This window comes from Elgaria multicarinata, chromosome 3 (assembly GCF_023053635.1).
Source record: "Elgaria multicarinata webbii isolate HBS135686 ecotype San Diego chromosome 3, rElgMul1.1.pri, whole genome shotgun sequence".
NCBI lineage: Eukaryota > Metazoa > Chordata > Lepidosauria > Squamata > Anguidae > Elgaria > Elgaria multicarinata.
This window is the reverse complement of record NC_086173.1, coordinates 21,905,215-21,927,961: the sequence shown is the minus strand read 5'-3', so window position 1 is coordinate 21,927,961 and position 22,747 is coordinate 21,905,215. Positions and strand designations below refer to the sequence as shown.

Sequence of the window (22,747 nt, the reverse complement as noted above, 5' to 3'; positions counted from 1 at the left end):
CGCAAAATGGGCCGTAAAAGCAGCTTCCCAATGAGGAAGTCAACCAAACTCACCAGATGCACATAACTCGGTGGGGCAAATATAGAAAGCTCCAAAAGTTGCCCCGAAACCACGTTCAGATACCCGTTCCGGGCAAAAACGTGTATTGCGCAAAACGGGCCGTAACAGCAGCTTCCCAATGAGGAAAGTCAACCAAACTCACCGGATGCACATAACTAGGTGGGACAAATATAGAAAGCTCCAAAAGTTGCCCCGAAACCACGTTCAGATACCCGTTCCGGGGGGAAACGCGTATAGCGCAAAATGGGCCGTAACGGCAGCTTCCCAATGAGGTAAGTGAACCAAACTCACCAGATGCACATGACAAGGTGGGACAAATATAGAAAGCTCCAAAAGTTGCCCCAAAACCACGTTCAGATACCCGTTCCGGGGGAAAACACGTATTGCGCAAAACCGGCCATAACGGCAGCTTCCCAACGAGGAGAGCTCACCAGATGCACATAACTAGGTGGGGCAAATATAGAAAGCTCCAAAAGTTGCCCCAAAACCACGTTCATTCATGGGATGATCCAGGTTTTACTATTATGGGAGAGGGAGAAAAATGTCTCCCCATCCACATTCTCCATACCAGGCATAATTTTGTACACCTCTGTCATGTCTCCCCTTAGCCTCCTTTTTTCCAAGCTAAACAATCCCAGCTGTTGTAACCTTCCCTCATAATAAGAGAGATGCTCCAACCCCTTGATCATTTTAGTTGCCCTTTTCTGTCGGGCAATTACATGAATGTCATTAATGTGCAGCCATGGATTCTAGCTAGGATTGCCCATCATTCCTGCCCCACCCCAACCACAAGGCTGCAAATAGCGGAGATTCAATAGGTAAGAATTTCCTACATCACTATTCTGGAAGAGACTGTACCTGTACGGGATTTGTATTGGGACCAATTTTGTTCAATTTTTTCATAAATGATCTCAAATTAGGAGTGAGCAGTTTGCTGATGACAAAAAGGGAATGTGGGGAGGTCCAAAAGGATCTCTCTAAGCTGGGATAGTGGACATCCAAATGGCAGATGCAGTTCAATGTAAGCAAGTGAAAACTAATGCAAGTTAGGGCTAATAATAATAATAATAATAATAATAATAATAATAATAATAATAATATCCCAATTTCAAGTATAACCTGATGGAACGGTGACCGACCAAGAAAGAGATCTTGGGGTTGTGGTGATAACAGTATCACAGTGCCTTTATACAAATCTATGGTGCTGTTGTTACAGCGCGACCACACTTCGAATACTGTGTACAGTTCTGGTCACCACAGCTAAAAAAAGGACGTTCTAGAGCTGGGAAAAGTGCAGAAAAGAGCAATATAAAAATGTAATATTTATTTATTTATTTATTTATTTATTACGTTTATATAATCGCACCACCACCACCACACACACACAGCCGAAGCTCTCTGGGTGGTTTACAACAGTCGTGTTTTAATGTGTTTTAATTTATTTTTTTACTTTATGCTTGAATCAAAATTGTGTTTTAAATCTGTATGTTATTGTTAGCTGCCTTGAGCCCTGTTTTTGGTGGAAAGTTAATATGAATATGAACACAAATAAATAAACATAATAAATGAATTAAATGAATTCCAACCCAAATCTGGTGCTAAATTGCATTCAGAACCCTTACGCTTTATTTAATTGCATGCAGTCGGTTTCAAACGTTTGAAAACTGAAAGGGAATCCACGTTATGAATAAATCCTGAGTTAGAAAGAGCACGGACTCCTGTCTTTACTGCTACCAGTCGGTTGGGGAGAGAGAAACACCACACCAAACCCCCAAATTTCTCAGGTTTTGTTGTTGTTGTTGTTTAATGGGCTGCGTTGACTTCCGTGAGCGGGGAGGAGACAAATAACGGTGTTCGAAGTCTACCCAGAAGCTGAGATCTCTAAGTGAACCTATTTATTACACAGCCTAAAAGGGACACCCCGGACCGTTGATTCAGTAGCACAGAGAGCCTTTCGGTAAAGCCGGAACTATTTAGGCTGGGCTGGGGGCGGAAGTAGAAGATCGGCGCCTTCATGCGGGAGTACACGGGGCCGGAAGTGGCAGAGTCCCACGTGGCCGCAGCCAGAGGAGCCGGTGGAAACCGCGCGCAGCATGGGGAGGCCCAGCAAAGTGAGGAAGGGAGGTTGGGGAAGGCGCGTGAAGGAGACCGGGGTGCACCGTGAGGGTGTGGGGCAGCAATAGTAGCCATAAATCGGTTCCGGCCCAGGTTGACCACTTTGGGGCAGGCGGGCGAGGGGTGACCCTCGGAACGTGCCTAGGGGCTTGGTGGCGGGGAGTCCCTTAGGAGTGAAGTAGGCCAGGGGCCCTAAAATAGGGTGACCATATGAAAAGGAGGACAGGGCTCCTGTATTAAAGGTGCAGGAGCTATACTAGAGGGACCAGATACAAAAGAGGGCAGGGCTCCTGCAGCTTTAACAGTTGTGATGAAGAGGGAATTTCAGCAGGTTCCCCATATATACAAATGACATCTACAGAAATTCTCTTTTCAATACAACTGTTAAAGATACAGGAGCCCTGTCCTCCTTTCCATAGGGTCACCCTACCTAAAAGGGCTGGATGGGACGTGGCTGTGCAGAAAGGGCCACAGTGAGTGCCCAGAGCTTAAGGAGAGCCTTGCTAGACCTGACGCGAGGTTCCTCCAATCCACAGTCCGGCATTACTTTTCCAGTCGCAGAGTGGGGATTTGAACCTGTGTTTCTGCAGCCCTCGTGTTCCGCTCTAACTTGGCTGTTATGAATAATAACTTACTTATAAAAATGTTTTTTAAAAAATAATGTATTTTTTGTGAACCGCCCAGAGAGCTCCGGCTGTTGGGCAGTATAGAAATGTAATTAATAAATACATAAATAAAATAATAATAGAAAGGTGTTCATTGCTACATTTTGTGGCAGTGTATCCATGTGCATTTTACACACACGCATGCACACATCCCATCAGTTTACCTTCTTTACAGATTACCATCTGCTATTCAAGGGACATCTCTTTGTCGTTTACTAAAAACAATTTGGATAACTGAACCAGCTGTGCTAAAAACGCTCCTTCTACCACTGAGAATAATACAAGATTTGCATTTGGGAGGAAAGTTCTTTTTTCATCCTCAAATGTAATCTGTTGGACCTGCTTACGAAGTAACATTGCCCTCTCTTTGAATTCCCAAGATCGTTTTCTGAGCCTAATAATAGCATCTGTTTCAGCCAGCACCTTTATAATATTGGCTTCACGTTCCTGGTCTCCATGGATTCTAGATAATACCGTAAAACAGCTTTTATATACACTTCTATTTTGAAATCGTTGAGCTCCTTGGCTGCCATCACTACTTTAGGGGAGGGTGTTCCAGAATTATATGCTTCAAATAGGTAGGGATCTGTTTCTGATCTCTAACATAAACCCTTTAGGCATCAGTTGAGAAGAGAGTGGACTTAGGAGGGACTCTTGTTTCTGAAGGGTATAGATGAAATATTCTGGAGTGGGATACTGGATGGGGGTATTTGCTTTGCTGTGTTACTTTCTCTCCCCTCCCCCCCCCGACACACACACACCTGATACAATTCATTCCTCCCTCACAGACTAAGAACCAGAAGAAAGAGCGGGCAGAAGCCCAGCATCGGTCTCAGGAGGCGTATGGCACTGTGCCTCACTCCTTTGTCTTTCACCGTGGTCGTGCTGGCAAGAACCTGCAGCAGCTTGTTCTGGATGTTCGGCGAGTGATGGAGCCCTACACTGCCACTAGCCTTAAGGTGAAAATACTGGATGCAACGGCATCCCACTGTAGCTAATGGCAACAGTAGTGTTACTCACTTCATTTATTTATTAAATTTATATGCCGCCCCATAGCCGAAGTTCTCTGGGCGGTTTACAAAAGTTAAGTGGAGGGAGGTAAATGTAAGGCAAACTGGTCATGAGAAATAAATGGAGTTTGGGAATCATAACTTGAGTGGGGTGACAGATCTCTTGCACATAGATAGTGATCTAGTGGGTTAGAACCGAAAAGGTAGAAACCAGGGTGCCTGGCTTTGAGAGGAACAGAGCCTAGTGGCTTGTGTGTGAGGTGAAGGAATGATCTCTTATCTTATTTCCCTGTCACTACATGGTAGTGCAGCTCTAGCTGTTTAGAAGCAATCTGTGGTTTTGGACTGTTTTTTGTTCAGAGCTAAAGATAATTTATTGCCATCAGCAATATCTCTTCTCTTCCTTTGCCTTCCTGCCTCTGAAATTAGGGTCATTTAAAAGTATTGGCACTATCTAAATTCTGCTTCAAAACAAACAAATATTGTTAGGAAAATCTGAACATACGTGTTAATCATGCAAAACTATTTTACTGCAGAAGAGTTCTGTATGGCAGGGATTCAGTGTGGCCTGTGAGAAACTGGGAGGGGGCATATAGGAGAAGATTGGAGGCTGTGAATGAGAGATATGGAGACACACCTGAATGTGCTTTTCCTGAATGCTGAAATACTTTGCTTGCTTAAAACTGATCTTTAAAACGTAGGTGACTTCAACACCAAAGCCGTTTAATTTTACTTAATTAATAAGAATTGAAATTGAAGTTTCTGTTTCCTAGTTTTTGTCTTTCAGGCATCCTGAATACAGAGTTGCCCTGATCACAGGTCTCTTTTTTTTAGGTGAGGAAGAAGAACTCTCTGAAAGATTTTGTGACGGTGGCTGGACCCCTGGGCGTGACTCATTTTCTAGTGTTCACGAAAACCTCCACAAATATCAATCTTGTAAGTGACACAGTGAGAAATTTCTCCTTGCTGCCATCAAGTGCCCCCAAGATTGTTCTGCCCAGCAATCCTGGTACTTTCTATCCTGTTGCAATGGGCATGCTTTTTTTGTTCCAACATGCCTCTTGTATTTATTATTATTTATTTATTTATTACATTTATATACTGTCCATAGCCGAAGCTCTCTGGGCCGTTTACAAATTATGTGCTTGTGAAGCCAATCGGTAGGTACATAGATCTATGAACTAAAAATCATAGAAAATCTGGCTCATAGTTTAGGTCTGACCTCTGAGATGCTATCCATTCACAGCAGGCTCTACCTGCAGGGATTAAAAGTGACGTTCAGAGCTGCTGTTCTTCGTAGTCCAGACGAGTCAGACTCTTCAGGATGTGATGGTTCCTGCCAGTCCACAAGCTGTGGGTGTGTGGGCTGTGCAGTTCTTTGCATGGATAGTTTCCCCAAACTGAGTATGGCGGTCTGCGGCATAAGTTTCCCCCCGCTGGCGGCCATCTTTAATCTCGTTATGGAGGAACTAGACACGCAGCTGCCATTTTCAGCAGCAGCCACATCACATTTAATCTCGTTATGGAGGAACTAGACACGCAGCTACCATTTTCAGCAGCAGCCACATCACATTTAATCTCGTTATGGAGGAACTAGACACGCAGCTACCATTTTCAGCAGCAGCAACATCACATTTATTGTAACACTTCGCTCAGCCTTAAGCAGCTCTACAACCCTGTCTCTTCTTGAGTGCTGAGAGGTGCATAAGCTGCTTCTCTGTTAGTTCCTGGAACATTCAAGGAAGTTATGAATATGATCCCAAGGAACCACAGAAAGGCCTTTTCTACACCAGCCCCAAAATCTGGGCTTGTCACAGCTGAGTCTCTTTGCATTCAAATGACGCACAGGGACTCCCGGGAGGAAGGAGGGACGAGAACGGGTTTTCCCTGGGATAAGTACTCCCTGGGAAAACCGGATTCTCCTGGGATGTCGCACCTGCATGTGGACTAAGGGGAGGATCTTGTGAGATCCTCCCCCATCCCTCCCTCTACACTGGTATGGTGTAGAAAGGGAGAAAGACTTTATTATTATTATTATTATTATTATTATTATTATTATTATTATTATTATTATTCCTTTCGCCCAATATTATTTATTTATTTATCATATTTATACCCTGCTCCTCAGCCAAAAAAAGGCTCTCGGAGCGGCTTACACTTAGCAAAAAAGACAGTCCCTGCCCTCAGGCTTACAGTCTAATAAAGACATGACACACAAGGAACAGGAGGGAGGGAGGGGGGAGGAGAGAGAGAGAGTCCAACAGGAGCAGGCCATGATGTTTTTTCTGCCTGCTCCTGTCCCCTTGCACTTTCTTCTTCCCCACAGGGCCAAGATGACCGTTTGCCCTGTGGGGGAAGAGTCCAACAGGAGCAGGCCATGATGTTTCTTCTGCCTGCTCCTGTCCCCTTGCTCTTTCCCCTTCCCCACAGGGCCAATACTGGGCCTCAAGGCGGTATTACAAAGTTTAAAACATACATTTTAAAACATAGGAAAAGAAATGTAAAAAAAAAAAAAGTTTGAAATACACAGCACCCCCAAAGAAACCTGCCTCTTAAGCTCCCAGTCCCAAAAAGTGGTTCGGCTGGGTGTGTGTGAGATGGTTCTGTGCTGGGAGCCTGAGTCTGCTAGGAGGCAGTTGGAGGTTCCGCAGAATAGGCAAACCCCCAAGGCAGGACAACAGCAGCCGCTGACTGGCCCCTTGCTTTGTAGGCTTCCTCTCCTGGCTGGATCAGATGGACACGATCCCAGGTAGCAGGAGCCTTGCTCTTAAGCTCCCAGTCCCAAAAAGATGTTGCAGCTGGGTGTGTGTGAGATGGTTCATCTTAAGGCTTTGAAATCCAGGCTACACAAATGTAATCCCAGGCTGCCTGCAGAACCCTTCCCGTTGTTGCTGAGTGATCCTGAACCTACAGAAACTGACCTCTAAACCAGTCCTTTTGTACATCTGGCTTTTATTCATTCCAACGAAGGCTAAGGCACAAGAGGCTGAGTTAAGGACTGGTTCTGTTACCACCCACAGTTCTTGTAGACCAGAACATGCCTTTATGGGGACACCGGTTTCCATATTGATGTCTGTTAAGCACACCTTTGTCTTACCACCTAAACCTCTACTCAACTTCTCCATTTCTTCATGCTGCAGATGTTTCTAGAGCAGGCTTTAATCTAGGGTGTCCATTTAGTTCACACACAGTGCTGAACAAGTCTGTTTGGGCCTCGTGTTTGCCATTGGGAACATGTAGGTGGTGGTTGTTACTATTATTTCATTTCTATACTGCTCAATAGCGGTTTACAACAATTCACAAGACAATATGCAGATTTTTTTTAATTATCCAAAGTTTAAAATGATTTAGACAGCTAAAAACTGTTTCAATGAAATACTAGATCTATTTAGACTATCTCCCTGCTTGATGCTTTTTCCCTGCAATGTTTAGCTATTGCACAATGTACCAAAGTAGTCTTTCAGGGAAGCGTATTTGCTGTTGAACTTTTCTCTGAGGAAGCCTTGATCTTGGGGTTGTGGTGAACAGCTTGATTAAAACATGCCGAGAAATCGACCCTACTGAATTTGGCCTATTTGGCGGTAAGTTAGGAAGGAACAGGTTCAGGTGCCACCGTAGAAGTAGGATATGTTTATTGCAAAAGATATGTGTTGATGGGAGTAATTTATTTATTTATTTATTTATTACATTTATATACCGCCCCACAGCCGAAGCTCTCTGGGCGGTTTACCACAATCTAAAATAGTAAACATTAAAAGTATACAGAAATTTAAAAAACATAAAAACAGTATAAAAACAACAGTATCCATTTAAAAACAACAATTCTGGGGTCCATTAAAAACAAACTTAACGTTGTTAAATGCTGTTGAAATGCCTGGGAGAAGAGAAAAGTCTTGACCTGGCGCCGAAAAGATAACGTTGGTATTGCTGTATAGTGCACCACAAACTAATTTTTTATGTAATAATGTGCAATAATATATGTTTGGTTAAAACCCATTTAGGGTAGCCATGAATAAAATTTGAATTTGATTAAAACATTGGCCTGTGAAAAAGTCAAACTTCTTGCTATGTATAATTAAGAATGGGGTCAAAAATAAAACTGCCAATAATGTTACTCAAATCTAATGTGTAGTGCTCTGGTCACCACACCTCAAAAAGGCTACTGTTGAGCTGCAAGGCGTGGAGGAAAGGGCAATCAAAATGATCAAAAGGCGGAAGAACTCCCCTATGAAGAATGTTTATAAGATTTTGGGGGCCCTATTTTTCTATTTTAGAAAAATAGGCGAGTAAGATTGGACAAAAAAGCCTCGTGTGGCGCAGAGCGGTAAAGCAGCAGTTTCTGCAGCTGAAACTCTCCCCACGGCCTGAGTTGGATCCCAGCGGAAGCTGGTTTCAGGCAGCCGGCTCGGGTCGACTCAGCCTTCCATCCTACCGAGGTCAGTAAAATGAGTACCCAGTTAGCTGGGAGGTAATAACGGCCGGGGAAGGCAACGGCAAACCAACCCCACTGGGGGAAAGGTAATCACGGCTGGGGAAGGCAATGGCAAACCAACCCCGCTGGGGGAAAGGTAATCACGGCCGGGGAAGGCAACGGCAAACCACCCCGCTATAAGGCCTGCCAAGAAAACGTCAGCGAAAGCTGGCGTCCCTCCAAGAGTCAGTAATGACTCAGTGCTTGCACGAGAGGTTTCTTTCCTTTCCCTAAGATTGGACATGACAGAGGTATACAATGTTGTGGATGATGTGGAATATGTGATGATAGGGGGGGGGGGGAAACTCTTCCTTGCAATACTAAAATGGCTATCCAGTAGAGCTAAATGGTGGGACATATTTCTTCACACAGTGCATAGTTAAACTGGAATGTACTATGACAAGATGTAGTATTGGCCATCAACTTGGATGGCTTCAAAAGGGGATTAGATAAAATCTTGGAGGAGAAGGTTATCAGTGGCTCCTAATCAGGATGGCTATATATTGCCTCCAGTATCAGGGACAGTGTTCATCTCCATACCAATTGCTGAAGACCATGATCAGGAGAGTGCTGTTGCATTCATGTCCTGCTTGTGGGCTTCTCATATGCTCCTGGTTGACCACTCTGGGAACAGAATGCAGGACTAGATGGACCCTTGGTCTGATCCAGCAGGGCTCCTCTTACGTTCTTAATATTCTCATTCTCCAGAACACGGTCTGAAGACCCCTGCTGCAAATTAGCATGCACGCGTTCTGAATGTTAAGGTCCTCCTTCCCTGAAAACACACCTTGTGTGTGTTCGCTTTGTTTGCCTGGCTGCGTTGCCTTCTTAGTTCTGACTGCTGGCCTGATGCAAATGATGACAGTGTGTTTTTGCTGAGTGAAAACTGTGATTCTCATTTCAAAGTAAACGCACTGATGCATCTAGATGAAGTTGTGCAGCATGCTAAAACTGCGGTGCCGATTAGGGTGACCAGCCTGCTCTGGTCGAGACTGCTCTGAACCGTTTTGTCTTACGCTATTAGGTCTCCTGGAATGAATGCCACTTACTGCTGACTTCTTTCTCCCTTAGAAACTCTTCCGTCTCCCTGGTGGACCAACCTTGACCTTCAAAGTCGCCCAGGTACCAAATCGGATGCTGCTGTCTGCAGTGGGGTAGGCTAGATGAGGCTGGAACTGCCTCTGAAAGACCCAGTTCACTTTTGTGGATGGCAGAGGGGAGTCATATGGGTTTTCACTGCTTGTTCTTTCTGACGGACATTATACAGATAGCTAATGCTTTGCCCAGTATTGTGTATTCTCTGTTTGGGTGCAGAATTCTCTTTTTTTGTTTACCACGATTAAATTCTGCACCCAGAAGAGCTGAATCTGCAGTGGGTATAAGTTGAGCCAACTTGCAAAACTTCTCTTACTTTGCATACTTTATCCTGGGTTTGCTATAGACCATTTGGGTATCTTATTCAACCATCCCCTTGGGTTCTGAAATCTATGTTATAAGATCTGCACTACTGTTGGTTAAAAGCTCATTCACAAAGAGACAGAGACAACCACAAAACGCTATGCTCTCCTTATTTTCTGTAAAGATGGAAGGACCCACAGTTTCAGCTGGGTTTCTTGCCAGTTAACCAACACAGCTGCAGTGCCAAGCACAGTATAAAATAACAACTAAGAAGGTAATACAGAATCCAGGACAACATTTACTAACATGTGCCACTGAGATAGTTCAACAAAACAACGTATATTACTCAACAAAACAACGTATATAACTCACAGGACTTATCAACAGTCGAAATGAAAAACAGTGGCAAACTCGCAGTTCTTTATAAATAAAAATATTGAAGATGGCTCTCTTCTCGGACCCTTTTCAATCCAGCACTCTGGATCTTTCCATCCACACCGTGGGAGTACTCGCTATGGAGAAGGAATAGTCTGGTTTCTCCCAATCTGGGAATTTAGGATGGCAGCCAGGTGGATTGCCCAGGCCTTTTCTTGGCATGACCTGACTCCGCTCCTCCCTCCCTCACCGCTGCCCCCGTGCTGCTGGGATAAAGTCCCTCTTGATTGGCATTTGCTGGCAGCTGTCCACGAATGAACTTAGCCGTGGGCCTCCTGCCTGAGATCCCAGGAGTGTCTTACAGTTATTTCCTATGGTAGACTAAGTAAGTTTCCAAGGCTGGGTTAAAGGGGAAAAAGGAACTGGGGGGCCCTCCCCACTATAAATATTTTTTAAGCTTGACTTTGCTGTTATGGGGTACTGCATTCACTGCCTTTTTCTGCACTCGTATCCATAGAGCCCTGGCTCTGCCCTCTAAAGAAGGTATTCTTTGATTGTCCGCAGGCCTTCTGGGTTTCACGCTTTATAGGTCTGTAGTGTGCTCTGCTAATGCCTCGCTTCTCTGTTTTGCTCTTTCACTTCAGTATTCGCTCATCAAAGATGTTGTGTCGTCCCTGAAGCGGCACAGGATGCATGAGCAGCAGTTCACCTTCCACCCGCTCCTGGTGCTCAACAACTTTGGCACTCAGGGCATGCACATCAAGGTCATGGCCAGCATGTTCCAAAACATGTTCCCTTCCATCAACGTCCACAGGGTGAGTGTATGTGTGCATGCGTGGGCCCAGAGATTGTGGGAAGGTAGCTTGATGTCCATGCTCTAATGCCCAGAGGCATTGAATTCCAGTTCTGCCCAGCTTCTCACAAAAGCGTGTGAATGTTTATTACATCTGTGTCCCACCCTTCATCTCAGAAGCTCAGGGCAGCATCCCTTGGGGGTTATCCCATTGATTCAAGTTCGGCTGAGTGTGTTAAGCCTATGTGCCTTGGCTGTACCACTTTAGTTTGCAGGTGGAAATTCCTCCACACAAAATATTTCCTCTATTTAGGAAGCAAGCATGTTGGGGTGAAGGTAAGGGTAAAACCCTGACCCCCGAAGTGTTAGTTATGTGAAGAGATAATTTGAATGGAAGAGCATTCAGTCAGCAAGGATACAGACCTGACCACAGGTTCATCCCCTCTGTCAGAACCAGGCCAGTGACTGAATAACTTTGTCCAGGATATAGGGTGTGTGTGTGTGTGTGTGTGTGTTTTTGTGTGTGTGTGTGTGAAAGAGAGATTGATTTAAACCCAGCTCTCCCCCCTGGAAAAGGTGGGTGGGTGGATTATGTAGACTCTGTGTGTGTGTGTGTGTGTGTGTGTGTGTGTGTGTGTGTGTGTACACATATGTATGTTTTGGAAGTGGATCTTGCCTTTACACTATTCCCTTATTCGATTTATTCTTCTTTTTCTGAATTGGAGTGCCCAGTCCACTGTAAGGAAAGGGGAGGAGATCTTCTACTCCCCCCACCCCACCCCACTCTCAGTACTCATGGTGTCTGTTCTCCCCCTCCCCTTCCAGGTAAACCTCAATGCCATCAAGCGTTGTGTACTGATCAACTACAATCCAGACACTCAGGTTCTTGAATTCCGTCACTAGTAAGTGTCTTCTAGTTTAAGCCATGCCCTCTTTGCAACACTGGTGAGTTGAAACTGGATCCACACTAGAAATTTGTATTTATTTATTACATTTTTATACCACCCAGTAGCCGAAGCTCTCTAGGTGGTCCACAAGCTCTCTGGGTCTGCATGTGAAAGATGCACACACATCAAGGCCGGCAGAGTGAAGCAACCACCACAGGCAGCAAATTCTGGGGGGGAAGCAGCAACAGTATCTTGACTGCTCCTCCTGAGCTACCCAGCCTTTCATCTCTGTTAGAGGACTGACCTTCCCGGTGCCACCTGAGCTAGTGTGCTGCTCTCAAGTACGGGAGAGGACAATTCTACTGCCAGTCCAGCTGGCTCCTCTACATGGACTTGTCCTTTGCCTCAGGCAGCCAGATGTCTTGGGTTGGCCCTGACACACGCACACATGATATCTAAAGACACTTTCGAAAGAGCTGTATACATTTGCCTCTGTACCAACAATTTGTTGTTGGCATGCCGGCCTGCATTGCGCATTTTTAAACGTGTGTGTTTTCATGCTTCTCAGAATATCCACCAAGGAGTGGGTGGGACACTCTCTGTGAAGGAATGCTTTTATACCTTTCATTTTGTGCTTTGGTGGTAAAAACGAAACTACGTGCAGCGTACTTAGGGTGGGGGGGGGGAGCATCCCATGTTACCCTCACAACTCTGTGAAGTAGCTTACACCAGGGGTCCCCAACCCCCGGGCCACGGACTGGAACCAGTCCGTGGCCTGTTAGGAACCGGGCCGCGCAGGTTAGCTGCTTTCACACCCCCACCTCTGCGTACCTGGGCGTGGGGCGCCATCTCGCCTGCCCAGCCGAAGCGAAGCCAGGATGCTGGGGTGGGGTGGGGCGGCTTTGGAACAGCGTGCCTGGCCGGAAGCCGCTCTGGGAGAGCGACTTCTGGATGTGCCATTCCGAAGCCACCCCACCCCAGTGTCCTGGCTTCGCTTCGGCTGGGTGGAGTGGGGGGGGGGCGGGCCCTCCCCAAAACCATCCCCTCAACACCAACACCCCCAGGTCCGTGGAAAAATTGTCTTCCACGAAACTGGTCCCTGGTGCCAAAAAGGTTGGGGACGGCTGGCTTACACAGCTGAGTCATGGTTTGAACCTTGGCCCAGATCCTGCGCTCTCCACTCCACTGCCTCACCATGACTGCATGTGATGGACTTCGCCATCACCCCGAACCCGGGAACTGGAAAATGCCTGACTGGATGCACATGATGAGAGTATAGTCTGCTGATGTCTGTGATCTTACTTTGAAGTAAACACTCTGATGCATCCAAGCCAATTTGAAATGGGGGGGGTGGAAAACGGGTGGGCTGAGGGCGCTTTGTTGGGCTAAGACAGGATCCGAAGACACACCCTCCTCTCCCCTGGTCCCGATGGGCCCACGAGCTCTTCTCGATTGTGTTGCCCACCTTTGGCTGAAGGGCCAAATTTATTTCAGGAGACGTTGTATTAAAAAAAAACCCCAGTCCGCTAATCTAGGCCCTGGGATGGCCCCTTCTCAAGTAATACGTCAGCACATCTTATCTTGTGTCACGATGCTTGTTGTTGTTGTTGTTGTTATTATATTTATTTGTATCCTGCCTTTTGCCCAATGCTGGGCCTCAAGGCGGCCTTACAAAGTTTAAAACATACATTGTGTGTGTGTGTGGGGGGGGAAACATAGTTTAAAATACACAACAAAATTATAAGTCATTAACATAGATGGAGGGCAAAATTACTCTCCAAAGGCCTGCTGGAACAAAAACGTTTTAGCCTGCTTCCGAAAGCCCATCAAGGAGGGAGCCGGCCTAGCTTCCTCGGGAAGAGAGTTCCAAAGCACTGGAGCAGCCACCGAGAAGGCCCTCTCCCATGTTCCCACCAAGCGCGCCTGTGAAGATGGTGGGGCTGAAAGAAGGGCTTCTCCAAAAGATCTCAAAACACGGGCAAGCTCATAAGGGAGAATACGGTCTTTCCGATAACCTGGACCCAAGCCATATAGGGTTGGACCATTAGGCCCCTCTAGTATTGCCTGCTCCAGCCTTCCCCAAATTGCTGCCCTCCAGATGAGCTGGACCACAGCTTCTATAAACCTCCAGCATAACTGGCTGGGGTTTATGGGAGTTGTAGTGCACGCATCTGAAAGGCACCAAGTAGGAGAAAGCTGTTTTACTCCCAACTGACGGTGGCCATCCAAAGCCTAAGGCGGGAAAGAGGTCTCTTCCCAGGCCTGCCACCAAAGAGCCTTTGACTGGAGATGCCAGAGCCTGCATTTAGGACCTGGTGTTTACCCCCGCCCCCCAGAAGCTGCACCCCCATCCCCCAAACCCGACCGCAGTGGCTTGTTCCTGGCTGGCTGGCCGAGCCCCCACGTGTGCCTCCTGCCTTTTGTGTTTTGCAGCAGCCTGAAAGTGGTGCCGGTGGGGATGAGCAAAGGCCTGAAGAAGCTCTTGCAAGAGAGGTTTCCCAACTTGAGCCGCCTGGAGGACATCAGCGAACTCTTGGCCAGGTGAGAGACGGACGGACGGACCGACCGAATGCCCCCTCAGCCCAGATCAACCTTCCCCAGCCTGGTGCCCTCCAGCTGTTTGGGACATCCAGCTCCCATCAGCCCCAGCCAGCACGGCCAATGGGCAGGGAGTTGTGGTTCGAAACATCTGGAGGGCACCAGGTTGGGGAAGACTGGTCCAGAGAGAGGTGAGGCGGTGGCATCCTGGCTGCTTTGTGGATAAGGTGGGCTTGGCGGGAGGCAGTCTCGTGCCCCTGTCATAGAATCATAGAATAGCAGAGTTGGAAGGGGCCTACAAGGCCATCTAGTCCAACCCCCTGCTCAATGCAGGAATCCACCCTAAAGCATCCCTGACAGATGGTTGTCCAGCTGCCTCTTGAAGGCCTCTAGTGTGGGAGAGCCCACAACCTCCCTAGGTAACTGAATCCACCGTCGCACTGCTCTAACAGTCAGGAAGTTTTTCTTGATGTCCAGCCGGAATCTGGCTTCCTTTAACTTGAGCCCGTTATTCTGTGTCCTGCACTCTGGGAGGATCGAGAAGAGATCCTGGCCCTCCTCTGTGTGACAACCTTTTAAGTATTTGAAGAGTGCTATCATGTCTCCCCTCAATCTTCTCTTCTCCAGGCTAAACACGCCAAGTTCTTTCAGTCTCTCTTCAGACTGACTGGTCTGTAGTTCCCAGGTTCCTCCTTTTTGCCCTTTTTGAAGATAGGGACAACGTTAGCCCTCCTCCAGTCGTCCGGCACCTCACCCGTCATCCATGATTTTGCAAAGATAATAGACAAAGGTTCTGAGAGTTCTTCCGCTAGCTCCTTCAATACTCTAGGATGCAGTTCATCGGGCCCTGGAGATTTAAACTCATTCAAAGAAATTAGGTGTTCTTTGACCATTTGTTTATCAATCTCAAACTGCAATCCTGCCCCCTCAACTTCTGCTTCACTTTTTCCAGGGGGGTCATAGACCCGCTTTTGGGAGAAGACTGAGGCAAAGTAGGAATTGAGCACTTCAGCCTTTTCTTTGTCTTCTGTTATCAATTTGCCATCCTCATTAAGCAGTTGAACCACCATTTCTTTCTGTCTTTTACTACTCACATATCTGAAGAAAGCCTTTTTATTGCTTTTAGCATCCCTCGCTAATCTCAGCTCATTCACAGCTTTAGCCTTCCTGACGCCATTTCGGCACTTCTGTGCCACCTGTCTGTACTCTTCTTTTGTAGCCTGGCCTTCCTTCCACTTCCTATATGTATCCCTTTTTGTTTTCAGATCATCTCTAAGCTTTTTGTGGAGCCACATTGGTTTCCTCTGTTGTCTTCTATCTTTTCTCCTTGTTGGAATTGTTTGTAACTGTGCCTTTAAATTTTCATTTTTTGAATACTCCCACCCATCCTGCACTCCTTTTCTCATTAGGCTCATTTGCCACGGGACCTTACTTATTATAGTTCTGAGTTTATTAAAATCAGCTTTCCTAAAATCCAGAGTACGTGTATGGCTACCCTTGACTTTTGTCCCATGATGATGATCACAATAGTCCTCTTCTCTGTTCCCTACTTTGGCTTCCTCTTTCTTCTCTTGCTCGGTACCAACTCCTGTTGAACGCCGGGTGTCTTTTCTTTCTCTTGCTCCCATTTATCTACCTATTCTCTCCATTTCTTTTCCCACCGCGCACCTTCCCTCCCGTGCCTCGCCTTGTAAGCCCCAAAGGCAGGGCTTGCCTTCTTGCGCTTTGTTTCACGTGCGGCACTTAGTTCTAGGCACACTGGAAAGAATCATAGAATCATAGAATAGCAGAGTTGGAAGGGGCCTACAAGGCCATCGAGTCCAACCCCCTGCTCAATGCCGAATGATGACGGCTGATGTTGTTCTGTTTTGTTCCCGCCCCCGCCATGCCCTGCAGAGACATCAACCTCTCGGAGAGCGAAGCTGAGCAGGACGGCAGTCACAACATCACGGAGCTGCCTCAGGCTTACGCTGGCCGGGGCAACATGAAGGCCCAACAGAGCGCGGTCCGCCTCACTGAGGTCAGCTGTGAGGCCCTGGGCTTGGAATGGGGGTGGCGGGCTGAGTGCATCGGGCTGGGCAGGTGTGTCCGAAGATGGAGCTCTCGAGGCTGCTGTGAGCTTCAAAATGAAATGTTCCGGCCGTCTGGAGCGGGGAGGGCTCCCTGACTCGTGCAGCCCCCCTCAAGGCCTGGGGCTCCCTGTCTCTCCTCTCTCCAGATTGGTCCTCGAATGACGCTGCAGCTCATCAAGGTGGAGGAAGGCTTAGGCCAGGGCAATGTGCTCTATCACAGCTTCAGTGAGTATCTGGGCTCTTATTTATTTATTTATTTAGCACCATCAGTGTATATGGTGCTGTACAGAGTAAAACAATAAAATAGCAAAACCCTGCTGCATAGGCTTACGTTCTAACAGAATCATAATAAAACAATAAGAAGGGGGAAGAGAATGCACCAAACAGGCACAGGGTAGAGTAAAACTAACAGCATAAAAGTAAGATCAAAATCAAGTTCTAAAAGCTTTAGAAAAAAGAAAAGTTTTTAGCTGAGCTTTGAAAACTGCGATTGAACTTGTAGTTCGCAAATGTTCTGGAAGAGCGTTCCAGGCATAAGGGGCAGCGGAAGAAAATGGACGAAGCCGAGTAAGGGAAGGAGAGACCCTTGGGCGGGTGAGAAACATGGCATCAGAGGAGCGAAGAGCACGAGCGGGGCAATAGTGTGAGATGAGAGAGGAAAGATAGGAAGGAGCTAGACTGAAAAGCTTTGTAGGTCAACAGGAGAAGTTTATATTGGACTCTGAGGTGAATTGGAAGCCAATGAAGAGATTTCAGAAGTGGAGTAACATGGTCAGAGCGGCGAGCCAAGAAGATGATCTTAGTAGCAGAGTGGTGAACAGAAACCAACGAACTGATGTGAGAAGAAGGAAGGCCAGTGAGAAGAAGGTTGCAGTAGTCCAACCGAGAAATAACCAATGCATGAACAAGAGCCTTGGCAGAAGAGACAGACAAAAATCCCCCTTCTGCTGATGAGAAGGGGGCTTGTAGAAGAGCCCCTGCCTGGAGAAACAGCTCTGGCCTGCTCTCGAGAGCAAATTTGGGATGGCCAGAACAAGAATGAGTCAGTTCCTTCCAGCAGGCGGCCCATGTCAGTCCATTGTCACAAAAACAACCAAGAATCTTGTGGCAACTTAAGAGAATAACACATTTATACTGGCCTAAGGTTTCATGCACTCAAGCCCGTTGAGTTTCAGGGATGTATCTACTGGGCAGGAGGGAGAATTGTAAAATGTGAGAGTGGTACTTTCTGCATTTAATTTCCTTCCAATCACCTTATTAACCGTGGTCATTCCCAGTACAGCTGCTGCAAATAGCACACAACAACACCCTAGCACAAGGCTGGCTGTTTCTCCCGGTAGTGTTGCAAATGACCTTCTCTGCACATTCTCTCCCAACCGGCAGAAAAAGCTTGGAAGGCCAGAGCTCATGGAAGTCCTAGACAAGCCCATGCAAGTGGGGAGGAAAGGGGTGTACGTCAAGGAAGGCCCATAGCTCAGTGGTAGAGCTCCTGTTTTGCATACAGAAGGCCCCAGGTTCAAGCCTTGGCATCTCCAGGTATCTGAATCCTGGAAGAGGCACTGCCAATCGGTCTAGACCAGTCTCCTCCAACCTGGTGCCCTCCAATTGTGTTGGGCTACAACTCCCAACATGCCCCAGTCATTATGCTATGGCTGAGGCATTCTGGGAGTTGTAGTCTAAGTTGGGGGAAAGCTGGTCTAGACAGGACTGAGCTACGTGGCCCCATAGATGTGTTCGGGAAAAGCTAGCTTCCTATGTCCCGGTCTGTTTTCTGCAATCCCGCTTGGATTGCCGCCCACGCTTGAGGACTCCTGAACTGTGGCTATGTTACATAGGTGTGGGACTGGGAAAAACAGACTGCACCAACCCCCACTGGTTCCTGAGGCCTCTCATAAGTAGTGGGGGTGTTGAGGAGCATAAATGGCTTGCTGGGGTTTTGTGTTTCTTGCCCTGTGTGGCTTCACATCAGCAGCTGCATATTGCTTTCTTGCTTCCCCCACCCCACCCCCACACACAGTTCACAAGACTGATGAAGAGATCCAAGAAGCCCTGGCCAGGAAGAAGGCAAAACTCCAGCTCAAGGCAGAGCGGCGCTCCAAGCAAGAGGCAGATGTGCAGCGGAAGGAGGAGTTGAGGCAGGCTCACAGGTGAGGGAGAGAACGAGGGGAGCCAGCGGGCCGCTTCACGCAGTCATTGTGGGTTAAATAAGCCATGGCGATTGGTTTAAGCTGCAGCGTGTGTCGGCTGCCGTTTGCCTAAGCATCTGCCCAAACACGCTTTGTCATGTCATTTGAACCCAGGCGGAAGTCCCTGTCTGAGGGGAAACAGCCCTCAAATAACCCATGGGCTGTTGTTGGGTTAGCTGAGGGTTTCCCCCCCCACACACAACAAGCCATGCTGCTTTGGTTCGGATGACACAACAAGCTGCACCTGGTGACTTAAGCCAGCCATGGTGGCTTCTTTAACCCACAGTGATAAATCAGGTCAGTGTCAGCAACGCTCACCTCCCAGCATGCGCTCTTCCAGCAGCCTAAGCTGGGAGCAGCTCATGGATTTCTCTGTGGGGAGGGTTGGTGTACATATTTATTATAACTGTTCCTGGTCTGGGGACTGTAGGAAGAAGAGCCTGGAGGGAATAAAGAAGAAGCAACAGGCCGAGGGAGGTGACAGTGACGCAGAGGATCCTGGGATGCAGGAGGACCAGAATGCCCATGTGCCCTCCGATGACGACATGGAGTATTACCGGCAGGAAGTGGGAGAAGAACCTGATGAAGGTTGGTGTCTAGTTGAGTAGTGTTTTCAGTACTGAAATGTGGCAGGGGGGTCACGTAATGGGCACAAACTCATGGATGCAGTTGATGAAAGCAATTCTGTTCCTGAGCATGAGCCGTGATGCTTCCAAAGTAAACGCTCTGATGCATCCATCGAGGGGGACGGGCGCAGCACGTGTGGACCACAGGCCAGTGTTGTGTCATGTTTGGGAGGTATCTGATCAGTCTTGTTGGAGTTGGGACCTGCCTTTGCCCCTGACGTGGGACCCTGTCCCAACCATTTGACCTTATGTGTCCGTCTTCCTCTTCCCTTCACCGTAACCCAATGTGAAGGATGGCAGCAGGACTCCCATTTCTTCAGTGACAGGGCAGAAGAGGGAATTTGGGGAGGAGCAGCTTTTTCCTGGCCCTGCAGGCCAAGCTGCCACCTGCCCAAACTCCCCCCCGTTTCCTACAGCGCTGCAGGCTCCTCGCCTCCATCCGCAGCAGCTCTCTGCCTGGCCTTCTGAGGGTCCTGACTCACTACTTGAAGACCAACAGCTTAGAAAGCCCTCCGCTGCCTTATAGGCCACAGGCATTTAAGAACACTGCCCTGGGTTGAGCCTGCCGTCGTGCGTGTCCTTCCCTGCTTCTGCTGACTTGCTGTGCTTGTTGTTTCCCACTCTCTCTAGATCTGTTCCCACAAAGCGCTAAGAGGAAGCGAGGGCCCCACCAGTCCACCACGTCTGGGAAAAGGTGCAAGCGAAGCCCTTCTACAGGGCCTCAGAGCCCAGCACTGCCAGGGGCCGGCTCCAAGGCGAAGCACAGCAAGGCCTCAGGGCCTGGGCGGCAGCAGAGGCAGCAACAGCAAAGAGATTCTCCTCAACAGCCCAAGGGGGGCTTGGGGCGGCAGCGCAGGGACGCTCCAGACTCCACCCGGCAGCGTGGAGGGCCACAGAATCGCAAGCGGAAGCGGCCCCAGGCCGCAGGGCAGCACAGAGCCAAGCAGCAGCCTGGCTTGAGAACTCTGGGATCTCAACGGCAGGGCAAGTCTGGACTGGGGCGGAAGCAGGCGCAGAAGGGAAAAGGCGCCTTCAGGAAGCTGGGGCGTTCTGGGAAGAAAAGACCAGCATAGTCCCTGGGGCTCTCTCGTGTGGCCTTTGTGGATCCACTGTTTATCCAATATAGTGACTCTCTGAACTGCCTGCCTCTGTGTATGATTGTGTGTGTGTGTGTGTGTGTGTCTGGGGTGGGGCTTGCACCTTCTTCATTGTTTTGCAGAGCACAACTGCCTCTGCCTCTCTGGTGACGTTGGCCGGAGGGGCCTGCCAATTAGAAATGGTGGCTGGCTCTGTTAACTTGGAACCCCCCAACCTAGAATCTTTTTCAAACATATGCCAAAGTTTTGTTCTAGTTTTGTGCCGCAAACCCCAAGTTTTGTGCTGCCACCAACAGCTGTGTATTGATACTTCAAGCGGGGGTTCGTAGTTAACACACCAAAAAATGAACTTGGTCATAGAACCTCCAAACCGGTGCCAAAGTTTTGTGCTAGTTTTGTGCCACAAACCCCGAGTTTTGTGTCGCCCCAAGAAGCCGGGAAACGTGTGGTCTGGTGAATGAGAAAAATTTCACATTCTCAGATCCACTCCAAACCAGTGCCAAAAATTAGTGCTAGTTTTGTGCTGTTTTGTGCCACAAACCCCGAGTTTTGTGCTGCATCCTAAAGTGTGAAAACGACATGCTCTCAGATCTACTCCAAACCAGTGCCAAAGATCTCCTGTTACTCCTCCACGTAGAGAAGCAGTCCATATGCCGAGATGCCTTTTTTGCATCATGATGGACGCTGGAAGACTCCGGAATATTCTGAAGGTTTCATCAAAGTCTTTGCCATCCTTCTGCAGAAAAACATTTGGTCGATCTCTCTCGTGGGGATCCACTCGTATCGCCCTGTATTGCTCCATTTCACCTTCTGCACTTTCCTTCCTCTCGGAGACCCATTTGAATCTCCTGGCTTTCTTGCTTGTGCAGGAGGCATCATTGGAAGACTGCAGCACTCAGGAGAGCAGATAACTGCTATTGGTTGGGCTAAAAAGGACCATTTCATACCCTTTCGGAAAGTTGGAAGTTTATCCATCGGTTAGCAATGATACTATTTTTTGTTGCCTTTCTTCTTTATTATTGTAGTTTTAAATAACCTTCCCCATCCTGTTGCCCTCCAGATATTTTGGCCCAGAACTACTGAATCCTGGGTATTGGCCATGCTGGCAGGGGCTGATGGGAGTTGAAGTCCAAAATATTTGGCGGACACCAGCAGTATTCAAGATTTATCTGGCTATATGGCTTGAGCACTCAAGGATGGCTGGCTGACAGTGGGTACCTGGTAGGATTTTTTTTTAAAAAAACTTTCAGCCCCACCCTGGATCAGATGCAGGAGTTCTGAAACAGAGCCAGGGGGGACAGCACTTTGACCTCAAGCCCTTATAATTCTACATACAGATATATAGATATATACATAAATATACCCACACACATTTATACTGTAAAAGTCTAGATCTTAGCCTGGCCATGAGAGAGGAGGGAAAGTCCGATTAGGCTGAGAAGCAGAATATAAAAACCATACTCATATCTTGAAGGATGCAACTTTTCTTCCAACCCTTAACTCTAAAACTGATGTATAACTTTTTAACAAAACTAACTCTATAACTAACAAATAACACTCCAACTCTCTCTAATTCCAAAACTCGCTCTGTCTCACTAATAACTTTGTCTCTCTCGGTAGCTTTCTCTCCTCTCTCTCTCCTTACTACCCCACAAAGACCAGCTTTCCCCAGAGACCTCTTAAGGCCTTCCAGGAGGGGGACCTGTCACAATGGAGGACATGTCCCTGTTGCTTAGCAACCTTCCTCAGCCAGGGGCATTGGTGGTTTTTTTGGGGTGTGTGTGATGATTTCACAAGGGTGCACAATATTTGGCTGGCCTCCTTAGCCAGGCCTGTTTTGGGGCCATGTGGACTACTGGACATGTTGTCTGCTCAGAGGGAGCTTCTCCAAGTGAAACCCTCCAACCAGCCATGGAGCTGGCTGGGTGCCTTCCTGGCAGGGCAGGTGGTCATGTGGCTTTTGGGACTCACCTGACTCTTTGGGGATGAATTTGACAACCTCTTCCTTAGAGGTCTGAGGTTCAGAACTTCTTAACAGTATCAGCTGCAGCAAGGCTCTGTCTTCACACTCCTGCCTCCCAGTTTCTTTCAGTCCTTCCAAGCTGCCATCTAGCACTTTGGAAAACCTCAAATAAATAATAGTTTCCCTTGAAGGACAAAAGATTCCTTCCATGAATTTTGCTTCATAGTACATGTTGTCTATAGTGCTGGTACCCATGTCCTCCTCAGGAGGTTACTTGAAAGACTGCCTTCACCCGTATCAACCTGCTCACCTGTTATGATTAGCAAGAGAGGCCTTCTCCTTAGCTAACCTGTGGGAGTACTTGAGCAGAAGTGGGAGGCCTGCTCTGCAGTGGCCCCACATCTCTGGAATTCCTCCCTCTTTTTGTGTGTGAATATCAACAAAACAGAACAAAATACATTGTCATAGAACCTCCAAACCGGTGCCAAAGT

The 22,747-nt window shown here is 47.7% G+C and overlaps 1 protein-coding gene and 1 non-coding gene across 2 annotated transcripts; both read left to right on the top strand.

The window, feature by feature from the left end:
- Positions 1–2,114: 2,114 nt before the first annotated feature.
- Positions 2,115–20,269, top strand: PPAN (peter pan homolog). Its single transcript, XM_063118980.1, has 12 exons — positions 2,115–2,171; positions 3,629–3,799; positions 4,685–4,786; positions 9,393–9,443; positions 10,739–10,909; positions 11,713–11,789; positions 14,208–14,315; positions 16,209–16,332; positions 16,531–16,609; positions 18,402–18,531; positions 19,001–19,158; positions 19,827–20,269. Exons 1-12 carry the CDS (start codon positions 2,154–2,156, stop codon positions 20,267–20,269), a joined length of 1,632 nt encoding a protein of 543 aa, XP_062975050.1. The 5' UTR covers positions 2,115–2,153.
- On the top strand, positions 9,167–9,249 carry LOC134397037 (small nucleolar RNA U105B). Its single transcript, XR_010025326.1, has one exon. It is a non-coding gene; the product is annotated as a small nucleolar RNA U105B (small nucleolar RNA).
- Positions 20,270–22,747: the final 2,478 nt, after the last annotated feature.